Genomic DNA, 26796 nt, shown 5'->3' with positions numbered 1-26796 from the left:
TTCATCACCACTCCACAGAGACTGTCCTAAATCATCACCACTCCACAGAGACTGTCCCGTATCATCACCACTCCACAGAGACTGTCCTATATCATCACCACTCCACAGAGACTGTCCTATATCATCACCACTCCACAGAGACTGTTCTAAATCATCACCACTCCACAGAGACTGTTCTAAATCATCACCACTCCACCGAGACTGTCCTAAATCATCACCACTCCACAGAGACTGTCCCGTATCATCACCACTCCAGAGACTGCCCATATCATCACCACTCCACAGAGACTGTCCTAAATCATCACCACCCCACAGAGACTGTCCCGTATCATCACCACTCCACAGAGACTGTCCATATCATCACCACTCCACAGAGACTGTCGCATATCATCGCCACTCCACAGAACCTGTCCTGTATCATCACCACTCCACAGAGCCTGTCCTATATCATCACCACTCCACAGAGACTGTCCTAAATCATCACCATTCCACAGAGATTGTCCCATATCATCACCATTCCACAGAGACTGTCCTGTTACATCGCCACTCCACAGAGACTGTCCCGTGTCATCGCCAGTCCACAGAGACTGTCCCGTATCATCACCACTCCACAGAGACTGTCCCGTTTCATCACCACTCCACAGAGACTGTCCTAAATCATCACCACTCCACAGAGACTGTCCCGTATCATCACCACTCCACAGAGACTGTCCTATATCATCACCACTCCACAGAGACTGTCCTATATCATCACCACTCCACAGAGACTGTTTCAAAATCATCACCACTCCACAGAGACTGTTCTAAATCATCACCACTCCACCGAGACTGTCCTAAATCATCACCACTCCACAGAGACTGTCCATACCATCACCACTCCACAGAGACTGTCCCATATCATCACCACTCCACAGAGACTGTCCTATATCATCGCCACTCCGCAGAGACTGTCCTATATCATCGCCACTCCACAGAACCTGTCCTGTATCATCACCACTCCACAGAGCCTGTCCTATATCATCACCACTCCACAGAGACTGTCCCGTGTCATCGCCAGTCCACTGAGACTGTCCCGTTTCATCACCACTCCACAGAGACTGTCCCGTATCATCACCACTCCACACAGACTGTCCTGTATCATCACCACTCCACAGAGACTGTCCCGTTTCATCACCACTCCACAGAGACTGTCCTGCTTCATCACCACTCCACAGAGACTGTCCCGTATCATCACCACTCCACAGAGACTGTCCCGTATCATCACCAGTCCACAGGAACTTTCCCGTATCATCACCAGTCCACAGAGACTGTCCCATATCATCACCACTCCACAGAGACTGTCCTATATCATCACCACTCCACACAGTCTGTCCCGTATCATCACCACTCCACAGAGACTGTCCCGTATCATCACCACTCCACAGAGACTGTCCCGTTTCATCACCACTCCACAGAGACTGTCCCGTTTCATCACCACTCCACAGAGACTGTCCCGTATCATCACCACTCCACAGAGACTGTCCCGTATCATCACCACTCCACAGAGACTGTCCCATATCATCACCACTCCACAGAGACTGTCCTATATCATCACCACTCCACACAGTCTGTCCCGTATCATCACCACTCCACAGAGACTGTCCCGTATCATCACCACTCCACCGAGACTGTCCTAAATCATCACCACTCCACAGAGACTGTCCATACCATCACCACTCCACAGAGACTGTCCCATATCATCACCACTCCACAGAGACTGTCCTATATCATCGCCACTCCGCAGAGACTGTCCTATATCATCGCCACTCCACAGAACCTGTCCTGTATCATCACCACTCCACAGAGCCTGTCCTATATCATCACCACTCCACAGAGACTGTCCCGTGTCATCGCCAGTCCACTGAGACTGTCCCGTTTCATCACCACTCCACAGAGACTGTTCCGTATCATCACCACTCCACACAGACTGTCCTGTATCATCACCACTCCACAGAGACTGTCCCGTTTCATCACCACTCCACAGAGACTGTCCTGCTTCATCACCACTCCACAGAGACTGTCCCGTATCATCACCACTCCACAGAGACTGTCCCGTATCATCACCAGTCCACAGGAACTTTCCCGTATCATCACCAGTCCACAGAGACTGTCCCATATCATCACCACTCCACAGAGACTGTCCTATATCATCACCACTCCACACAGTCTGTCCCGTATCATCACCACTCCACAGAGACTGTCCCGTATCATCACCACTCCACAGAGACTGTCCCGTTTCATCACCACTCCACAGAGACTGTCCCGTTTCATCACCACTCCACAGAGACTGTCCCGTATCATCACCACTCCACAGAGACTGTCCCGTATCATCACCACTCCACAGAGACTGTCCCATATCATCACCACTCCACAGAGACTGTCCTATATCATCACCACTCCACACAGTCTGTCCCGTATCATCACCACTCCACAGAGACTGTCCCGTATCATCACCACTCCACAGAGACTGTCCCATATCATCACCACTCCACAGGAACTTTCCTGTATCATCACCAGTCCACAGAGACTGCCCATATCATCACCACTCCACAGAGACTGTCCTATATCATCACCATTCCACAGAGACTGTCCTAAATCATCACCACTCCACAGAGACTGTCCCGTATCATCACCACTCCAGAGACTGCCCATATCATCACCACTCCACAGGGACTGTCCTAAATCATCACCACCCCACAGAGACTGTCCCGTATCATCACCACTCCACAGAGACTGTCCTATATCATCACTACTCCACAGAGACTGTTCTAAATCATCACCACTCCACAGAGACTGTCCTAAATCATCACCACTCCACAGAGACTGTCCATATCATCACCACTCCACAGAGACTGTCCCATATCATCGCCACTCCACAGAACCTGTCCTGTATCATCACCACTCCACAGAGCCTGTCCTATATCATCACCACTCCACAGAGACTGTCCTAAATCATCACCATTCCACAGAGATTGTCCCATATCATCACCATTCCACAGAGACTGTCCTGTTTCATCGCCACTCCACAGAGACTGTCCCGTGTCATCGCCAGTCCACAGAGACTGTCCCGTATCATCCCCACTCCACAGAGACTGTCCCGTTTCATCACCACTCCACAGAGACTGTCCTAAATCATCACCACTCCACAGAGACTGTCCCGTATCATCACCACTCCACAGAGACTGTCCTATATCATCACCACTCCACAGAGACTGTCCTATATCATCACCACTCCACAGAGACTGTTCTAAATCATCACCACTCCACAGAGACTGTTCTAAATCATCACCACTCCACCGAGACTGTCCTAAATCATCACCACTCCACAGAGACTGTCCCGTATCATCACCACTCCAGAGACTGCCCATATCATCACCACTCCACAGAGACTGTCCTAAATCATCACCACCCCACAGAGACTGTCCCGTATCATCACCACTCCACAGAGACTGTCCTATATCATCACTACTCCACAGAGACTGTTCTAAATCATCACCACTCCACAGAGACTGTCCTAAATCATCACCACTCCACAGAGACTGTCCATATCATCACCACTCCACAGAGACTGTCCCATATCATCGCCACTCCACAGAACCTGTCCTGTATCATCGCCACTCCACAGAGCCTGTCCTATATCATCACCACTCCACACAGACTGTCCCGTATCATCACCACTCCACAGAGACTGTCCCGTATCATCACCACTCCACAGAGACTGTCCCATATCATCACCACTCCACAGAGACTGTCCATATCATCACCACTCCACAGAGACTTTCCTGTATCATCACCAGTCCACAGAGACTGCCCATATCATCACCACTCCACAGAACCTGTCCTGTATCATCACCACTCCACAGAGCCTGTCCTATATCATCACCACTCCACAGAGACTGTCCCGTGTCATCGCCAGTCCACTGAGACTGTCCCGTTTCATCACCACTCCACAGAGACTGTTCCGTATCATCACCACTCCACACAGACTGTCCTGTATCATCACCACTCCACAGAGACTGTCCCGTTTCATCACCACTCCACAGAGACTGTCCTGCTTCATCACCACTCCACAGAGACTGTCCCGTATCATCACCACTCCACAGAGACTGTCCCGTATCATCACCAGTCCACAGGAACTTTCCCGTATCATCACCAGTCCACAGAGACTGTCCCATATCATCACCACTCCACAGAGACTGTCCTATATCATCACCACTCCACACAGTCTGTCCCGTATCATCACCACTCCACAGAGACTGTCCCGTATCATCACCACTCCACAGAGACTGTCCCGTTTCATCACCACTCCACAGAGACTGTCCCGTTTCATCACCACTCCACAGAGACTGTCCCGTATCATCACCACTCCACAGAGACTGTCCCGTATCATCACCACTCCACAGAGACTGTCCCATATCATCACCACTCCACAGAGACTGTCCTATATCATCACCACTCCACACAGTCTGTCCCGTATCATCACCACTCCACAGAGACTGTCCCGTATCATCACCACTCCACAGAGACTGTCCCATATCATCACCACTCCACAGGAACTTTCCTGTATCATCACCAGTCCACAGAGACTGCCCATATCATCACCACTCCACAGAGACTGTCCTATATCATCACCATTCCACAGAGACTGTCCTAAATCATCACCACTCCACAGAGACTGTCCCGTATCATCACCACTCCAGAGACTGCCCATATCATCACCACTCCACAGGGACTGTCCTAAATCATCACCACCCCACAGAGACTGTCCCGTATCATCACCACTCCACAGAGACTGTCCTATATCATCACTACTCCACAGAGACTGTTCTAAATCATCACCACTCCACAGAGACTGTCCTAAATCATCACCACTCCACAGAGACTGTCCATATCATCACCACTCCACAGAGACTGTCCCATATCATCGCCACTCCACAGAACCTGTCCTGTATCATCACCACTCCACAGAGCCTGTCCTATATCATCACCACTCCACAGAGACTGTCCTAAATCATCACCATTCCACAGAGATTGTCCCATATCATCACCATTCCACAGAGACTGTCCTGTTTCATCGCCACTCCACAGAGACTGTCCCGTGTCATCGCCAGTCCACAGAGACTGTCCCGTATCATCCCCACTCCACAGAGACTGTCCCGTTTCATCACCACTCCACAGAGACTGTCCTAAATCATCACCACTCCACAGAGACTGTCCCGTATCATCACCACTCCACAGAGACTGTCCTATATCATCACCACTCCACAGAGACTGTCCTATATCATCACCACTCCACAGAGACTGTTCTAAATCATCACCACTCCACAGAGACTGTTCTAAATCATCACCACTCCACCGAGACTGTCCTAAATCATCACCACTCCACAGAGACTGTCCCGTATCATCACCACTCCAGAGACTGCCCATATCATCACCACTCCACAGAGACTGTCCTAAATCATCACCACCCCACAGAGACTGTCCCGTATCATCACCACTCCACAGAGACTGTCCTATATCATCACTACTCCACAGAGACTGTTCTAAATCATCACCACTCCACAGAGACTGTCCTAAATCATCACCACTCCACAGAGACTGTCCATATCATCACCACTCCACAGAGACTGTCCCATATCATCGCCACTCCACAGAACCTGTCCTGTATCATCGCCACTCCACAGAGCCTGTCCTATATCATCACCACTCCACACAGACTGTCCCGTATCATCACCACTCCACAGAGACTGTCCCGTATCATCACCACTCCACAGAGACTGTCCCATATCATCACCACTCCACAGAGACTGTCCATATCATCACCACTCCACAGAGACTTTCCTGTATCATCACCAGTCCACAGAGACTGCCCATATCATCACCACTCCACAGAGACTGTCCCGTATCATCACCACTCCACAGAGACTCCCGTATCATCACCGCTCCACAGAGACTGTCCTATATAACCACTCCACAGAGACTGTCCCATATCATCACCACTCCACAGAGACTGTCCTATATAACCACTCCACAGAGACTGTCCCATATCATCACCACTCCACAGAGACTGTCCTATATAACCACTCCACAGAGACTGTCCCATATCATCACCACTCCACAGAGACTGTCCTATATAACCACTCCACAGAGACTGTCCTATATCATCACCACTCCACAGAGACTGTCCCGTATCATTACCACTCCACAGAGACTGTCCCGTATCATCCCCACTCCACAGTCCTATATCATCACCACTCCACAGAGACTATCCTATATAACCACTCCACAGAGACTGTCCCATATCATCACCACTCCACAGGAACTGTCCCATATCATCACCACTCCACAGAGACTGTCCCGTTTCATCACCACTCCACAGAGACTGTCCCGTATCATCACCACTCCACAGAGACTGTCCCGTATCATCACCACTCCACAGAGACTGTCCCATATCATCACCACTCCACAGGAACTTTCCTGTATCATCACCAGTCCACAGAGACTGCCCATATCATCACCACTCCACAGAGACTGTCCTATATCATCACCATTCCACAGAGACTGTCCTAAATCATCACCACTCCACAGAGACTGTCCCGTATCATCACCACTCCAGAGACTGCCCATATCATCACCACTCCACAGAGACTGTCCTAAATCATCACCACCCCACAGAGACTGTCCCGTATCATCACCACTCCACAGAGACTGTCCTATATCATCACTACTCCACAGAGACTGTTCTAAATCATCACCACTCCACAGAGACTGTCCTAAATCATCACCACTCCACAGAGACTGTCCATATCATCACCACTCCACAGAGACTGTCCCATATCATCGCCACTCCACAGAACCTGTCCTGTATCATCACCACTCCACAGAGCCTGTCCTATATCATCACCACTCCACAGAGACTGTCCTAAATCATCACCATTCCACAGAGATTGTCCCATATCATCACCATTCCACAGAGACTGTCCTGTTTCATCGCCACTCCACAGAGACTGTCCCGTGTCATCGCCAGTCCACAGAGACTGTCCCGTATCATCCCCACTCCACAGAGACTGTCCCGTTTCATCACCACTCCACAGAGACTGTCCTAAATCATCACCACTCCACAGAGACTGTCCCGTATCATCACCACTCCACAGAGACTGTCCTATATCATCACCACTCCACAGAGACTGTCCTATATCATCACCACTCCACAGAGACTGTTCTAAATCATCACCACTCCACAGAGACTGTTCTAAATCATCACCACTCCACCGAGACTGTCCTAAATCATCACCACTCCACAGAGACTGTCCCGTATCATCACCACTCCAGAGACTGCCCATATCATCACCACTCCACAGAGACTGTCCTAAATCATCACCACCCCACAGAGACTGTCCCGTATCATCACCACTCCACAGAGACTGTCCTATATCATCACTACTCCACAGAGACTGTTCTAAATCATCACCACTCCACAGAGACTGTCCTAAATCATCACCACTCCACAGAGACTGTCCATATCATCACCACTCCACAGAGACTGTCCCATATCATCGCCACTCCACAGAACCTGTCCTGTATCATCGCCACTCCACAGAGCCTGTCCTATATCATCACCACTCCACACAGACTGTCCCGTATCATCACCACTCCACAGAGACTGTCCCGTATCATCACCACTCCACAGAGACTGTCCCATATCATCACCACTCCACAGAGACTGTCCATATCATCACCACTCCACAGAGACTTTCCTGTATCATCACCAGTCCACAGAGACTGCCCATATCATCACCACTCCACAGAGACTGTCCCGTATCATCACCACTCCACAGAGACTCCCGTATGATCACCGCTCCACAGAGACTGTCCTATATAACCACTCCACAGAGACTGTCCCATATCATCACCACTCCACAGAGACTGTCCTATATAACCACTCCACAGAGACTGTCCCATATCATCACCACTCCACAGAGACTGTCCTATATAACCACTCCACAGAGACTGTCCCATATCATCACCACTCCACAGAGACTGTCCTATATCATCACCACTCCACAGAGACTGTCCCGTATCATCACCACTCCACAGAGACTGTCCCGTATCATCACCACTCCACAGTCCTATATCATCACCACTCCACAGAGACTATCCTATATAACCACTCCACAGAGACTGTCCCATATCATCACCACTCCACAGGAACTGTCCCATATCATCACCACTCCACAGGAACTGTCCCATATCATCACCACTCCACAGAGACTGTCCCATATCATCACCACTCCACAGGAACTTTCCTGTATCATCACCAGTCCACAGAGACTGCCCATATCATCACCACTCCACAGAGACTGTCCTATATCATCACCATTCCACAGAGACTGTCCTAAATCATCACCACTCCACAGAGACTGTCCCGTATCATCACCACTCCAGAGACTGCCCATATCATCACCACTCCACAGAGACTGTCCTAAATCATCACCACTCCACAGAGACTGTCCCGTATCATCACCACTCCACAGAGACTGTCCTATATCATCACCACTCCACAGAGACTGTCCTATATCATCACCACTCCACAGAGACTGTCCTAAATCATCACCACTCCACAGAGACTGTCCATATCATCACCACTCCACAGAGACTGTCCCATATCATCGCCACTCCACAGAACCTGTCCTGTATCATCACCACTCCACAGAGCCTGTCCTATATCATCACCACTCCACAGAGACTGTCCTAAATCATCACCATTCCACAGAGATTGTCCCATATCATCACCATTCCACAGAGACTGTCCTGTTTCATCACCACTCCACAGAGACTGTCCCGTATCATCACCACTCCACAGAGACTGTCCCGTATCATCACCAGTCCACAGGAACTTTCCCGTATCATCACCAGTCCACAGAGACTGTCCCATATCATCACCACTCCACAGAGACTGTCCTATATCATCACCACTCCACACAGTCTGTCCCGTATCATCACCACTCCACAGAGACTGTCCCGTATCATCACCACTCCACAGAGACTGTCCCGTTTCATCACCACTCCACAGAGACAGTCCCGTTTCATCACCACTCCACAGAGACTGTCCCGTATCATCACCACTCCACAGAGACTGTCCCGTATCATCACCACTCCACAGAGACTGTCCCATATCATCACCACTCCACAGAGACTGTCCTATATCATCACCACTCCACACAGTCTGTCCCGTATCATCACCACTCCACAGAGACTGTCCCGTATCATCACCACTCCACAGAGACTGTCCCATATCATCACCACTCCACAGGAACTTTCCTGTATCATCACCAGTCCACAGAGACTGCCCATATCATCACCACTCCACAGAGACTGTCCTATATCATCACCATTCCACAGAGACTGTCCTAAATCATCACCACTCCACAGAGACTGTCCCGTATCATCACCACTCCAGAGACTGCCCATATCATCACCACTCCACAGAGACTGTCCTAAATCATCACCACCCCACAGAGACTGTCCCGTATCATCACCACTCCACAGAGACTGTCCTATATCATCACTACTCCACAGAGACTGTTCTAAATCATCACCACTCCACAGAGACTGTCCTAAATCATCACCACTCCACAGAGACTGTCCATATCATCACCACTCCACAGAGACTGTCCCGTATCATCACCACTCCACAGAGACTGTCCCATATCATCACCACTCCACAGAGACTGTCCATATCATCACCACTCCACAGAGACTTTCCTGTATCATCACCAGTCCACAGAGACTGCCCATATCATCACCACTCCACAGAGACTGTCCCGTATCATCACCACTCCACAGAGACTCCCGTATCATCACCGCTCCACAGAGACTGTCCTGTATAACCACTCCACAGAGACTGTCCCATATCATCACCACTCCACAGAGACTGTCCTATATAACCACTCCACAGAGACTGTCCCATATCATCACCACTCCACAGAGACTGTCCTATATAACCACTCCACAGAGACTGTCCTATATCATCACCACTCCACAGAGACTGTCCCGTATCATCACCACTCCACAGAGACTGTCCCGTATCATCACCACTCCACAGTCCTATATCATCACCACTCCACAGAGACTATCCTATATAACCACTCCACAGAGACTGTCCCATATCATCACCACTCCACAGGAACTGTCCCATATCATCACCACTCCACAGGAACTGTCCCATATCATCACCACTCCACAGAGACTGTCCCATATCATCACCACTCCACAGGAACTTTCCTGTATCATCACCAGTCCACAGAGACTGCCCATATCATCACCACTCCACAGAGACTGTCCTATATCATCACCACTCCACAGAGACTGTCCTATATCATCACCACTCCACAGAGACTGTCCTATATCATCACCACTCCACAGAGACTGTCCTATATCATCACCATTCCACAGAGACTGTCCTAAATCATCACCACTCCACAGAGACTGTCCCGTATCATCACCACTCCAGAGACTGCCCATATCATCACCACTCCACAGAGACTGTCCTAAATCATCACCACTCCACAGAGACTGTCCCGTATCATCACCACTCCACAGAGACTGTCCTATATCATCACCACTCCACAGAGACTGTCCTATATCATCACCACTCCACAGAGACTGTCCTAAATCATCACCACTCCACAGAGACTGTCCATATCATCACCACTCCACAGAGACTGTCCCATATCATCGCCACTCCACAGAACCTGTCCCGTATCATCACCACTCCACAGAGCCTGTCCTATATCATCACCACTCCACAGAGACTGTCCTAAATCATCACCATTCCACAGAGATTGTCCCATATCATCACCATTCCACAGAGACTGTCCTGTTACATCGCCACTCCACAGAGACTGTCCCGTGTCATCGCCAGTCCACAGAGACTGTCCCGTATCATCACCACTCCACAGAGACTGTCCCGTTTCATCACCACTCCACAGAGACTGTCCTAAATCATCACCACTCCACAGTGACTGTCCCGTATCATCACCACTCCACAGAGACTGTCCTATATCATCACCACTCCACAGAGACTGTCCTATATCATCACCACTCCACAGAGACTGTTCTAAATCATCACCACTCCACAGAGACTGTTCTAAATCATCACCACTCCACCGAGACTGTCCTAAATCATCACCACTCCACAGAGACTGTCCATACCATCACCACTCCACAGAGACTGTCCCATATCATCACCACTCCACAGAGACTGTCCTATATCATCGCCACTCCGCAGAGACTGTCCTATATCATCGCCACTCCACAGAACCTGTCCTGTATCATCACCACTCCACAGAGCCTGTCCTATATCATCACCACTCCACAGAGACTGTCCCGTGTCATCGCCAGTCCACTGAGACTGTCCCGTTTCATCACCACTCCACAGAGACTGTCCCGTATCATCACCACTCCACACAGACTGTCCTGTATCATCACCACTCCACAGAGACTGTCCCGTTTCATCACCACTCCACAGAGACTGTCCTGCTTCATCACCACTCCACAGAGACTGTCCCGTATCATCACCACTCCACAGAGACTGTCCCGTATCATCACCAGTCCACAGGAACTTTCCCGTATCATCACCAGTCCACAGAGACTGTCCCATATCATCACCACTCCACAGAGACTGTCCTATATCATCACCACTCCACACAGTCTGTCCCGTATCATCACCACTCCACAGAGACTGTCCCGTATCATCACCACTCCACAGAGACTGTCCCGTTTCATCACCACTCCACAGAGACTGTCCCGTTTCATCACCACTCCACAGAGACTGTCCCGTATCATCACCACTCCACAGAGACTGTCCCGTATCATCACCACTCCACAGAGACTGTCCCGTATCATCACCACTCCACAGAGACTGTCCTATATCATCACCACTCCACACAGTCTGTCCCGTATCATCACCACTCCACAGAGACTGTCCCGTATCATCACCACTCCACAGAGACTGTCCCATATCATCACCACTCCACAGGAACTTTCCTGTATCATCACCAGTCCACAGAGACTGCCCATATCATCACCACTCCACAGAGACTGTCCTATATCATCACCATTCCACAGAGACTGTCCTAAATCATCACCACTCCACAGAGACTGTCCCGTATCATCACCACTCCAGAGACTGCCCATATCATCACCACTCCACAGAGACTGTCCTAAATCATCACCACCCCACAGAGACTGTCCCGTATCATCACCACTCCACAGAGACTGTCCATATCATCACCACTCCACAGAGACTTTCCTGTATCATCACCAGTCCACAGAGACTGTCCCATATCATCGCCACTCCACAGAACCTGTCCTGTATCATCACCACTCCACAGAGCCTGTCCTATATCATCACCACTCCACAGAGACTGTCCTAAATCATCACCATTCCACAGAGATTGTCCCATATCATCACCATTCCACAGAGACTGTCCTGTTTCATCGCCACTCCACAGAGACTGTCCCGTGTCATCGCCAGTCCACAGAGACTGTCCCGTATCATCACCACTCCACAGAGACTGTCCCGTTTCATCACCACTCCACAGAGACTGTCCTAAATCATCACCACTCCACAGAGACTGTCCCGTATCATCACCACTCCACAGAGACTGTCCTATATCATCACCACTCCACAGAGACTGTTCTAAATCATCACCACTCCACAGAGACTGTTCTAAATCATCACCACTCCACCGAGACTGTCCTAAATCATCACCACTCCACAGAGACTGTCCATACCATCACCACTCCACAGAGACTGTCCCGTATCATCACCACTCCACAGAGACTGTCCATATCATCACCACTCCACAGAGACTTTCCTGTATCATCACCAGTCCACAGAGACTGTCCCATATCATCGCCACTCCACAGAACCTGTCCTGTATCATCACCACTCCACAGAGCCTGTCCTATATCATCACCACTCCACAGAGACTGTCCTAAATCATCACCATTCCACAGAGATTGTCCCATATCATCACCATTCCACAGAGACTGTCCTGTTTCATCGCCACTCCACAGAGACTGTCCCGTGTCATCGCCAGTCCACAGAGACTGTCCCGTATCATCACCACTCCACAGAGACTGTCCCGTTTCATCACCACTCCACAGAGACTGTCCTAAATCATCACCACTCCACAGAGACTGTCCCGTATCATCACCACTCCACAGAGACTGTCCTATATCATCACCACTCCACAGAGACTGTCCTATATCATCACCACTCCACAGAGACTGTTCTAAATCATCACCACTCCACAGAGACTGTTCTAAATCATCACCACTCCACCGAGACTGTCCTAAATCATCACCACTCCACAGAGACTGTCCATACCATCACCACTCCACAGAGACTGTCCCATATCATCACCACTCCACAGAGACTGTCCTATATCATCGCCACTCCGCAGAGACTGTCCTATATCATCGCCACTCCACAGAACCTGTCCTGTATCATCACCACTCCACAGAGCCTGTCCTATATCATCACCACTCCACAGAGACTGTCCCGTGTCATCGCCAGTCCACTGAGACTGTCCCGTTTCATCACCACTCCACAGAGACTGTCCCGTATCATCACCACTCCACACAGACTGTCCTGTATCATCACCACTCCACAGAGACTGTCCCGTTTCATCACCACTCCACAGAGACTGTCCCGCTTCATCACCACTCCACAGAGACTGTCCCGTATCATCACCACTCCACAGAGACTGTCCATATCATCACCACTCCACAGAGACTGTCCCGTATCATCACCACTCCACAGAGACTGTCCCATATCATCACCACTCCACAGAGACTGTCCATATCATCACCACTCCACAGAGACTTTCCTGTATCATCACCAGTCCACAGAGACTGCCCATATCATCACCACTCCACAGAGACTGTCCCGTATCATCACCACTCCACAGAGACTCCCGTATCATCACCGCTCCACAGAGACTGTCCTGTATAACCACTCCACAGAGACTGTCCCATATCATCACCACTCCACAGAGCCTGTCCTATATAACCACTCCACAGAGACTGTCCCATATCATCACCACTCCACAGAGACTGTCCTATATAACCACTCCACAGAGACTGTCCTATATCATCACCACTCCACAGAGACTGTCCCGTATCATCACCACTCCACAGTCCTATATCATCACCACTCCACAGAGACTATCCTATATAACCACTCCACAGAGACTGTCCCATATCATCACCACTCCACAGGAACTGTCCCATATCATCACCACTCCACAGGAACTGTCCCATATCATCACCACTCCACAGAGACTGTCCCATATCATCACCACTCCACAGGAACTTTCCTGTATCATCACCAGTCCACAGAGACTGCCCATATCATCACCACTCCACAGAGACTGTCCTATATCATCACCACTCCACAGAGACTGTCCTATATCATCACCACTCCACAGAGACTGTCCTATATCATCACCATTCCACAGAGACTGTCCTAAATCATCACCACTCCACAGAGACTGTCCCGTATCATCACCACTCCAGAGACTGCCCATATCATCACCACTCCACAGAGACTGTCCTAAATCATCACCACTCCACAGAGACTGTCCCGTATCATCACCACTCCACAGAGACTGTCCTATATCATCACCACTCCACAGAGACTGTCCTATATCATCACCACTCCACAGAGACTGTCCTAAATCATCACCACTCCACAGAGACTGTCCATATCATCACCACTCCACAGAGACTGTCCCATATCATCGCCACTCCACAGAACCTGTCCTGTATCATCACCACTCCACAGAGCCTGTCCTATATCATCACCACTCCACAGAGACTGTCCTAAATCATCACCATTCCACAGAGATTGTCCCATATCATCACCATTCCACAGAGACTGTCCTGTTACATCGCCACTCCACAGAGACTGTCCCGTGTCATCGCCAGTCCACAGAGACTGTCCCGTATCATCACCACTCCACAGAGACTGTCCCGTTTCATCACCACTCCACAGAGACTGTCCTAAATCATCACCACTCCACAGTGACTGTCCCGTATCATCACCACTCCACAGAGACTGTCCTATATCATCACCACTCCACAGAGACTGTCCTATATCATCACCACTCCACAGAGACTGTTCTAAATCATCACCACTCCACAGAGACTGTTCTAAATCATCACCACTCCACCGAGACTGTCCTAAATCATCACCACTCCACAGAGACTGTCCATACCATCACCACTCCACAGAGACTGTCCCATATCATCACCACTCCACAGAGACTGTCCTATATCATCGCCACTCCGCAGAGACTGTCCTATATCATCGCCACTCCACAGAACCTGTCCTGTATCATCACCACTCCACAGAGCCTGTCCTATATCATCACCACTCCACAGAGACTGTCCCGTGTCATCGCCAGTCCACTGAGACTGTCCCGTTTCATCACCACTCCACAGAGACTGTCCCGTATCATCACCACTCCACACAGACTGTCCTGTATCATCACCACTCCACAGAGACTGTCCCGTTTCATCACCACTCCACAGAGACTGTCCTGCTTCATCACCACTCCACAGAGACTGTCCCGTATCATCACCACTCCACAGAGACTGTCCCGTATCATCACCAGTCCACAGGAACTTTCCCGTATCATCACCAGTCCACAGAGACTGTCCCATATCATCACCACTCCACAGAGACTGTCCTATATCATCACCACTCCACACAGTCTGTCCCGTATCATCACCACTCCACAGAGACTGTCCCGTATCATCACCACTCCACAGAGACTGTCCCGTTTCATCACCACTCCACAGAGACTGTCCCGTTTCATCACCACTCCACAGAGACTGTCCCGTATCATCACCACTCCACAGAGACTGTCCCGTATCATCACCACTCCACAGAGACTGTCCCGTATCATCACCACTCCACAGAGACTGTCCTATATCATCACCACTCCACACAGTCTGTCCCGTATCATCACCACTCCACAGAGACTGTCCCGTATCATCACCACTCCACAGAGACTGTCCCATATCATCACCACTCCACAGGAACTTTCCTGTATCATCACCAGTCCACAGAGACTGCCCATATCATCACCACTCCACAGAGACTGTCCTATATCATCACCATTCCACAGAGACTGTCCTAAATCATCACCACTCCACAGAGACTGTCCCGTATCATCACCACTCCAGAGACTGCCCATATCATCACCACTCCACAGAGACTGTCCTAAATCATCACCACCCCACAGAGACTGTCCCGTATCATCACCACTCCACAGAGACTGTCCATATCATCACCACTCCACAGAGACTTTCCTGTATCATCACCAGTCCACAGAGACTGTCCCATATCATCGCCACTCCACAGAACCTGTCCTGTATCATCACCACTCCACAGAGCCTGTCCTATATCATCACCACTCCACAGAGACTGTCCTAAATCATCACCATTCCACAGAGATTGTCCCATATCATCACCATTCCACAGAGACTGTCCTGTTTCATCGCCACTCCACAGAGACTGTCCCGTGTCATCGCCAGTCCACAGAGACTGTCCCGTATCATCACCACTCCACAGAGACTGTCCCGTTTCATCACCACTCCACAGAGACTGTCCTAAATCATCACCACTCCACAGAGACTGTCCCGTATCATCACCACTCCACAGAGACTGTCCTATATCATCACCACTCCACAGAGACTGTTCTAAATCATCACCACTCCACAGAGACTGTTCTAAATCATCACCACTCCACCGAGACTGTCCTAAATCATCACCACTCCACAGAGACTGTCCATACCATCACCACTCCACAGAGACTGTCCCGTATCATCACCACTCCACAGAGACTGTCCATATCATCACCACTCCACAGAGACTTTCCTGTATCATCACCAGTCCACAGAGACTGTCCCATATCATCGCCACTCCACAGAACCTGTCCTGTATCATCACCACTCCACAGAGCCTGTCCTATATCATCACCACTCCACAGAGACTGTCCTAAATCATCACCATTCCACAGAGATTGTCCCATATCATCACCATTCCACAGAGACTGTCCTGTTTCATCGCCACTCCACAGAGACTGTCCCGTGTCATCGCCAGTCCACAGAGACTGTCCCGTATCATCACCACTCCACAGAGACTGTCCCGTTTCATCACCACTCCACAGAGACTGTCCTAAATCATCACCACTCCACAGAGACTGTCCCGTATCATCACCACTCCACAGAGACTGTCCTATATCATCACCACTCCACAGAGACTGTCCTATATCATCACCACTCCACAGAGACTGTTCTAAATCATCACCACTCCACAGAGACTGTTCTAAATCATCACCACTCCACCGAGACTGTCCTAAATCATCACCACTCCACAGAGACTGTCCATACCATCACCACTCCACAGAGACTGTCCCATATCATCACCACTCCACAGAGACTGTCCTATATCATCGCCACTCCGCAGAGACTGTCCTATATCATCGCCACTCCACAGAACCTGTCCTGTATCATCACCACTCCACAGAGCCTGTCCTATATCATCACCACTCCACAGAGACTGTCCCGTGTCATCGCCAGTCCACTGAGACTGTCCCGTTTCATCACCACTCCACAGAGACTGTCCCGTATCATCACCACTCCACACAGACTGTCCTGTATCATCACCACTCCACAGAGACTGTCCCGTTTCATCACCACTCCACAGAGACTGTCCCGCTTCATCACCACTCCACAGAGACTGTCCCGTATCATCACCACTCCACAGAGACTGTCCCGTATCATCACCAGTCCACAGGAACTTTCCCGTATCATCACCAGTCCACAGAGACTGTCCCATATCATCACCACTCCACAGAGACTGTCCTATATCATCACCACTCCACACAGTCTGTCCCGTATCATCACCACTCCACAGAGACTGTCCCGTATCATCACCACTCCACAGAGACTGTCCCGTTTCATCACCACTCCACAGAGACTGTCCCGTTTCATCACCACTCCACAGAGACTGTCCCGTATCATCACCACTCCACAGAGACTGTCCCGTATCATCACCACTCCACAGAGACTGTCCTATATCATCACCACTCCACAGAGACTGTCCTATATCATCACCACTCCACACAGACTGTCCCGTATCATCACCACTCCACAGAGACTGTCCCGTATCATCACCACTCCACAGAGACTGTCCCATATCATCACCACTCCTCACAGACTGTCCCATATCATCACCATTCCACAGAGACTGTCCTAGATCAACACCACTCCACAGAGACTGTCCTGTTTCATCACCAATCCACAGAGACTGTCCTATATCATCACCACTCCACACAGACTGTCCCGTATCATCACCACTCCACAGAGACTGTCCCGTATCAACACCACTGCACAGAGACTGTCCCATATCATCACCACTCCACTGTTAAGGTCCAGTTTCTCTCCAACTTAGGAAACATAGCTTAAGACCCTGACTATCACTTTCGGTCAGACAACTACTGCTGGTTATTTGGATCATACAATCAAGCAGAAAGCATCCACTCTCTTGCTACGCATCATTCTGAACCATATCATATTGCTAGCTGTCCAGAGTGAATGATTGTCACTTGCACTGAATGCCTGCCAGACTTACATTAAATGAGAGCCCCCAGAATCACACACTATATACCCCAATATTACACACTACTCTCTCACCATCAGAATGGACAGGATCAATTCCTCAAAGATCATAGCAGGAAATTCATTGGCACCCTTCTCAATTACACAGGTTGATAGATGGTCTGATACAATGCACCTGTTCAGAACTGCACTGAATTTAGGGCAATCAGTCCAGAGAACTCCCAAGGAGATTCCCAGGACAAGTACTTACAATATGGCCAGATACATTTCATGTCAATGTGGAATGAAGCTTCTATCACTCTGCCTCAGACACTAATTCTGCACGTCAGCTGACACAGTAATTTTCCAGGGTGTGACATCAGTATTTCTTACTTAGTTTTTTTTTCCTTTTGCAGGGAAATATATGGCTGACAACTGAAGTCTCACACCTCTGCCCGGTGTTCAATACGACTCCCCAGAGAGCTTTTTAAACTCAGAATAGGAGTCATTAAGGACTGAACCCATGAAACAAACTTTTACTCTCTGATTTTAAATTACTGTTCCACATGGCCAGAACATTTCTAACAACTGGAAGTTGGAGTAACACCAGAAAGCGCCGAACAGTATTACTATATGATTAACGTGACATTGGTAACATTTCGTACTTTACAGTGTAACAAATGTATTTGTAATTTGGTAATCACCTTCCCATACACTCATAACGTCAAACGTCCGTATTCCAGCTTATAGGCATTTCAGAGACATCATTATTAACCTGTAGGCTATGCCTCTTTGAACATGTAGCATTGTATTTCAGTGGAATTGTCCAAGAAAATATACTGTATTCTCTGAATTTTTAGCCCCTGAACTTACCAGTATTGATGCCAATTGTTTAAGTTTTATATATTAAAAAAATGTTGGAAACTTGTCCATTTTGATATCTCCCAGATGATGATTGAGAGTAATTTTGCCAAGCAATGCTATATTTTAGAGGGAAAGAGAGGCATAAGGAGGGAAGGTGTGCACTATTACAGGATAAATACTTTGTTTCCTCAAACAGAAAGTCAGGCCTGTTAACTTTTTCAGAATTAAAAATCCAGTACAATGTAAAAGGGGTCAGTCAAAGCTGACATTTCAGATGGGACCCTTAGGATGGGTTCTAAAATTATATCTTACAGCTGCAGATTAACTTATTATGCAGTTCCAATGTTAACATTCCAGTCTGAATGTTATGCCAGTTTCATGTCAGTGTGAAAATTTACCAGATTCTAACGTGAATTCTAGTTTCAGCAGCTTCTTCAGAAATACTGCTTTGGTGATGTGGTTGCAATTTTTACAAAATAAAAGCAAAATGTAGAAAATATGTTGTAATGTGAAAAAAATGGATGTATTATCCACTTTGGATTTTCTTCTCATCTCTCGTGTGCATCCAGAGTGTTTTCTCAAATAATCGTAAAACAAATTTACATTTACACTTTTGTTAAAAATGCATTGTTTTAAAACTCAAGTCCAGTCCTGTTACAAGGACCACATGAAATTGCTTTAAATGTGTAAATCAATATTTTCTCTACAAACTCTTGTCCCAGCCAAAGATTTGCATAACTATAAGTTAGTATATGGTGGCTCCTGAATCTAGGCTGGAGTACGGTACGAAGTGTGTGGATAATTATGAAGACAATCATTTTGCAGGTACTCCACTAAACATACTTCCATTTCAAACACTAAAAAAACACTTTTAAAAAATTAAAATGAGATCTGTAGAAACACAGGGTCAGTACAAACATCATTGCTACTAAGTTAGTGGTGATTCTTTGAATAGCTTATTTCTAGTGAGCTGGGAAATACACTTTGGTGACAACTTGTGAATCGGAGCAAAACATTCACCCTGTCGTTGAGAGCGGTAAGGTATATTGCAAGGTGCGACTCAGATACATGGTTTTGACCCACGTCTCAGATGGTAAACACAGCACAGGTGATGTCTGAGATGCAAGGGGTAATACCTTGGAGCAAGGGTTCACAACTTGGTGCCTGTGGACCCCTTGGTAAATGGTAAGGCTCTGTGGCATAAAAAATATTGAGAAGCCCTTTGTTGGAGGCTGGTAATGTATGGTTGCTAGCAGGCCGAACAGCAGAGGAGTTACAGACTCCCTAAAAAGCCCAATGAAACAAATGGTCGATGGGGTTGTTAAGAAGGTGTTTGGTGTGCTGGCATTCATTAGTCGGGAATTGAGTTCTAGAGCCACGAGGTAAGATGCAGCTCTATAAAGCCCAGGTTAGACATTTGGAATATAGTGTTCTGTTCTGATCACCTCATTATACAAAGGATGAGAAAGCTTTCAGAGGAGATTTACCAAGACGCTGCCTGGATTAGAGAGCACGTCCTATGAGGATAGGTTGAGCAAGCTAGGGCAATTCTCTTTGGAACAAAGGAGGATGGGAGGGGACAATAGAGGAGAACAAGATGATAAGAGGCATTGATTGAGTGTATAGCCAGATACTTTTTCCCAAGGCAGAAATGGCTAGTATGAGGGCAGATAGTTTTAAGGTAATTAGAGGAATATATAGGGGAATGTTAGTGGTAGTTTTTTTTAAGGAGAATGGTGGGTGATTGAAACACCCAGTCAGGAGTGGTGTTAGAGGCAGATACATTAGGAGTATTTAAGAAACTCTTAGATAGGCACATGGATGATAGGAAGTAGAGGCCTAGATTGATCTTAAAACAGATTAAAAGGTTGGTACAACGTTGTGGGCCGAAGGCCTGTACAGTGCAGTAATGTTCTATCAGCCGTGCAGACTAGCTGCTGTAACATCAAATACCAGTCAGCATTGGAAGAGCTGTGCTTGTGTGTACCTCCACTCTTGAAGTCACCCACCAGCTGGAATCTACAATCTCAAGTGTTGCCGCTACATTTGAGGCTGAGAGCTGGTTTTAAAGGAAATATTTTATTCTGATGTTAAGTTACACTTCCAGTTGAAATCTTCCCTCAGCAGTGATAAGGATCGAGCTTCAACACCTTTACAAGGCTGCTCCTTATTACACCATACACATTGTTAGTTTATTTTGGAAATGAAAGAGAAAGTGTTTGTTCCTTGTTTTTTTTTTTGGAACCATTGCAGCACTATTCTGCACAACTGTGCATTGTGAATGTACTTCAAGGAATTTGAGAAAAATAATCAGACCTGACCATTTCTGACTGTATTTTGCCTTATAGATTTGAATCTCCCTGTAGATATATCAATGTTCTCCTGAGTAGAAGCAATGCTTGCTGTAAAATATGCGGTGCAAATTAAAGGTTTTGAACCTTGGACTGCATCGATTAGTCTCAGCTGGACAAAAGTTGAACTGCTACAATTAGCCCTCACGTCCCATGTACTAGGCAGGGAAAAATTAGCGAGGGACCTCATTCCTGATTACTATGCAGTGGCACCGACTGAAGCGAGCACATTTGTGGATGTTGAGTGGTTCACAGTCATGCTCACTGAATGATTCTGGACCTGATGAAAGGTCATCAGCCTGAATCATTAATTCTGTTTCTCTCTCTGCAGATGCTGCCTGACCTGCTGAGTATTTCCAACATTTTAACTGTTTTTATCTCACACTCACTGCCATACCTTTCACAGTTTGATAGCTTGTCAACATCGATTGTCAGGTCACCCACTAAGAAGCACACACTGAATGGCTACTAGGGGTGAGGTACCTTTGGGCCTGTGTGACCATATCCCAGCATGATGAGTCAACACCTTCAGAAGAGAGGGAGGGAACTGAAACAAAAATAAGAAATGGCTGCATTGATGTTGCGTGCTATTTTGTAAATACTGATGTTTTTATATAAATATATATATACAAATATATATGTCATTCCCTGAGTGGCTGTTTTCCCTGTTGGTTCATTGCACATAATTATGAATATGCAACTATGTTTTAATGTATTATGTATTAAAGAAATGGTCTGGCCATTTATAAATTTAAAATTCAAAATTCTATACAGTATGGAAATTGTACTGTAATAACTGTTTAAAATGTTAAATGTTGCTTTTTTTTGAAATTGAAATAAACTTTAAAAATTGAAATGTGGTCTATTTATAAATACCGTGTTTCTTTTGGACTTCCATTTTTCAGCTCTTTTAAAATCTGACAGAAGCACAGCACAGTGAGCAACAGAACGTTTTCTTCTGCTCAGTCCTGAAAAAGAAATCACCTGTCTGTACCAGAGAAAACATCCAAATGAAAATCTCTCCACAACTCAGTTCAACATCATAACTCATGTGTAGCAGAATGGGAAATTCTTTTTTTAAAACTTTTTTATTGTTTTCAAATGATTACAGAAAGAAAAAAATATATATACCCTTCCCCCTCCCCCCTAACATCCCTATAGAAAAAAAGAAAAAGAAAAAGAAAAAAAAAGAAAGAAAGAGAGAGTGCCTGGATATCGGAAGATCCCCACATGCTCCACGGAGTTCGTAATAACTAGTATATATATATTTATTTCTTTCCCCAAATAACCAATTATTTTATCTTCGGAGCACCTATGTATTTAATCCTGTCTTTTGTAAATAAGGGTGCCAAATTTTCAAAAATGTTTCATACTTACCTCTTAAATTATAAGTAATTTTTTCAAGTGGAATACAGCTGGAAATTTCATTCTTCCAACGATCTATACTTAAGTATGAATCTGATTTCCAAGTAACTGCAATAGCCTTTTTGACTACTGCCAGTGCAATTTTTATTAATTCTTTCTGATATTTATTCAATTTGGGTTTCAATTTTATCCCTTCAATATCGCCTAATAAAAATAATATTGGATTATGTGGAAGTTGTGTTCCAATAATTTGTTCCAATAAAACTCTTAAATTTGTCCAAAAAGGTTGAATTTTAGAACAAGACCAAGTAGAATATAAAAAAGTACTGATTTCTTGGTTACATCGGAAACACTGATCAGATAAATTTGGATTAAATTTATTTATTTTTTGTGGTGTAATACATATTTGATGTAAAAAATTATATTGCACTAATCTTAACCGGACATTTATTGTATTTGTCATACTATCAAGACATAGTCTTGACCAATTTGTTTCTTCAATTTTAATATTCAAGTCACTTTCCAATTTTTGTCTTGACTTATGGATTCCTTGTATAATTGCCTGTTTTTGAATCAAGCTATACATACAAGAAATAAATTTTTTAGTTTTTCCTTTTTGAATTAAAGTTTCTATTTCATTAGATTTCGGTAATAACATTGTTTGACCTAATTTTTCTCTTAAATAAGCCCTTAATTGGAAGTAACAAAAAAGAGTGTTGTTTGATACTTTATATTTATTCTTTAATTGATCAAATTACATTAATATACCTCCTTCAAAACAATCTCCTATATATCTAATCTGTTTTTGAAACCAATTAAATAAAAGTTGATTATCCATTGTAAAAGGGTCTATTTTGAATTAAAGATCTCTTTGCTAATAAAGATTTCTTTATCTCATCATCAACATTTACCTTATTCCATAAGTCAATCAAATGTTTTAATATAGGAGATTCTTTCTTTTCCCGTATCCATTTAGATTCCCATTTATATATAAAATCTTCTGGTGTATTTTCTCCTAGTTCTATTCTAATCCATGCCGGTCTACCTTTCTCAAAAAAAGATGCAATAAATCTAAGTTGATTTGCTTTAAAATAATTTGGAAGTTGTAACCCTCCTAGATCAAATTTCCATGTCAATTTTTCCAACTAGAATGGGAAACTCTTGAACATTTAACACAATAGTGTGTCTCCAAGTTCAAAGTACATTTATTATAAAAGTATGTACACATTATACAACCTAGTGATTCATCTCCTGACAGGCAGTCATGAAAAAAATCTCAAAAGAATCCATAAAAATAAGAAGCCAGTCGAAGACAGAGAGAAAGAAAAAACTGATCATTCAAACAATAATCGCAGGCAAGTAGTGTACTGAAGTCCGCAGGGAGTTTAGCACAGAGCCAAGTAAACATCATGGAGTAGCGAGCTGAACCAGCCCAACCCTCACCTTGGGCCCCGACACCCTGACCTTTTCAGTCTGGCCTGACCCCAAAGGTCATCCAAGCATTGAGTTCAGTTGCTTCAGTATGCTCTGGGGCCTAGACCCCACCACCTCAATTTGGCCTGTTCATGACCTTTCCGATTTGGCTCAGTGCTTGAATTGATCAAACCTCAGATCCTCTCTCTCGGTGACAGGCCTGCTGCCTCACCTTGTCACAGTTCTGCCACATCAAATTACCTCCAAGTCCAAAGGGAAGTTACAGACTATTGTTTGTGATGATTGTTTACCAGAAAAAGTACGATTAAAAAGTACAAGGGTATTTAGTTGTATTCCTTGTTTCATTAGCCACCAGCCAGAAGTCACTGAGATTCACCAGCACCATCTCAAACCAGTCACAAGAGCAGAATTAGTTACTTGCACTGGTAAAAGCAAGAATACTTTACCAAATAGGAGATGAAAAATTATTCAGATATAAACTGTAAAAGCTATTACAACTGATAACCTTTTACTGAATCTTAAATTTGACAAAACGATTTTCCATTAAGGTTTAGTGCGTGAAATATTTTAGTTTTTCAAAGCTATCAAATGTTATGTTAAACTTTTAATGTAATAAGTAATGTTACAACACTCACAGGAATGCAGTGAAGCTTTAGCAATTTTTGACTTGGCGGTTAGCAAAGGTAATAAAGTTCAAAGTAAATTTATGTAGAAGTACACATATGTCACCATATACAACCCTGAGATTCATTTTCTTGTGGGCATACTCAATAAATCCATAATAAAATTACAACCATAACAGAATCAATGAAAGACCACACCAACATGAGCATTCTACCAATGTGCAAAAGACAACACACTGCAAATACAAAAAGAAAGAAATAATAATAATAAATAAACAATAAATATCAAGAACATGAGATGGAGAGTTCTTGAAAGTGAGTCCATATGCTATGGAACTTTTCAAAGATGGGACAAGTGTAGTTGAGTGAAGTTATCCCCTTTGGTTCAAAGAGACTGATGGTTGAGGGGTAATAACTGTTCCTCAGCCTGGTGGTGTTTGTTCTGAGGCTCCTGTACCTTCTTCCTGATGGCAGCAGTGAGAAGAGAGTATGACTGCGTGGTGAGGGTACAGCTGATGACAGACGTTGCTTTACTGTAACTGTGTTTCGTGTAGATGCTATCAATGGTGGGAGGCTTTTACTCATGGTGGACTGGGCTGTTTAGTCCATTCAATATAGTCTCCACTACACATCAATAGAAGTTTATGAAAGACACGCTGAATCTTCACAGACTCCTAAGGAAGTAGAGGTGCAGCCGTGCTTTCTTCATAATTGCACTTATGTGCTGGGCCCAGGGCAGGTTCTATAAAATAATAATATTGAAGAAGTTAAAGTTGCTGACTTTCCCACCTCTGATCTTCCCATGAGGACTGGTTCATGGACTTCTAGTCTACATCTCATGAAGTCAATAATCAGCTCCATAGCCTTGCTGACTTTGTGTAAGAGGTTATTGTTACGGCACCACTCAGCCAGATTTTCAATTTCCCTCCTATATGCTGATTCATCACCATATTTGATTCAGTCTACAACAGTGGTGTCAGCAGCAAACTTGAATATGGCATAAGAGCTGTGCTTAGCCACACAGTCATAAGTGTAAAACAAGTAGAACAGGGATCTAAGCACACAACCATGTGGTGCACCCATGCTGATGGAGATCGTGGAGGAGATGTCATTGCCAATCCAAACTGACTGGAGTCTGCAAGTGAGGAAATTAAGGATCCAAATTGTACGAGGAGGTATTGAGGCAAAGGTCTTGAAGCTTATTGATTAGTTTTGAGGGGATGATGATGTTGAATGTTGAGCTGTAATTGATAAAGAGCATCCTGATGTATGCATCATTGAAATGTTATGTTCCAGGGTTGAATGAAGAGACAATGAAGATGGCATCTGTTCTGGACCTGTTGCTCTGGTCAGCAAATCGGAGTAGATCAAGTCACTTCTCAGGCAGGAGGTAATATACTGTTTGTATAATTATTAATTTCAATGAATCCAACCAAGAGGGC

At 46.1% G+C, this 26796-nt stretch overlaps 1 protein-coding gene across 3 annotated transcripts in view; it reads left to right on the top strand.

The window, feature by feature from the left end:
- sgip1a (SH3GL interacting endocytic adaptor 1a) overlaps positions 1-22806 on the top strand; it is a 197606-nt gene extending 174800 nt beyond the window's left edge. For 2 of the 3 annotated variants that reach the window (XM_059984380.1, XM_059984379.1), the window contains exon 18: positions 19134-22805. In XM_059984380.1, coding sequence (XP_059840363.1) covers positions 19134-19156 — 23 coding nt within the window. In that variant the 3' untranslated portion in view covers positions 19157-22805. Of the gene's footprint in view, positions 1-19133 lie in introns of all 3 variants that reach the window. The other variant, XM_059984381.1, reaches the window with a different exon arrangement.
- Positions 22807-26796: the final 3990 nt, after the last annotated feature.

This window comes from Hypanus sabinus, chromosome 11 (genome assembly GCF_030144855.1).
Source record: "Hypanus sabinus isolate sHypSab1 chromosome 11, sHypSab1.hap1, whole genome shotgun sequence".
Classification (NCBI taxonomy): domain Eukaryota; kingdom Metazoa; phylum Chordata; class Chondrichthyes; order Myliobatiformes; family Dasyatidae; genus Hypanus; species Hypanus sabinus.
This window is presented reverse-complemented; position numbering and strand designations above follow the sequence as displayed.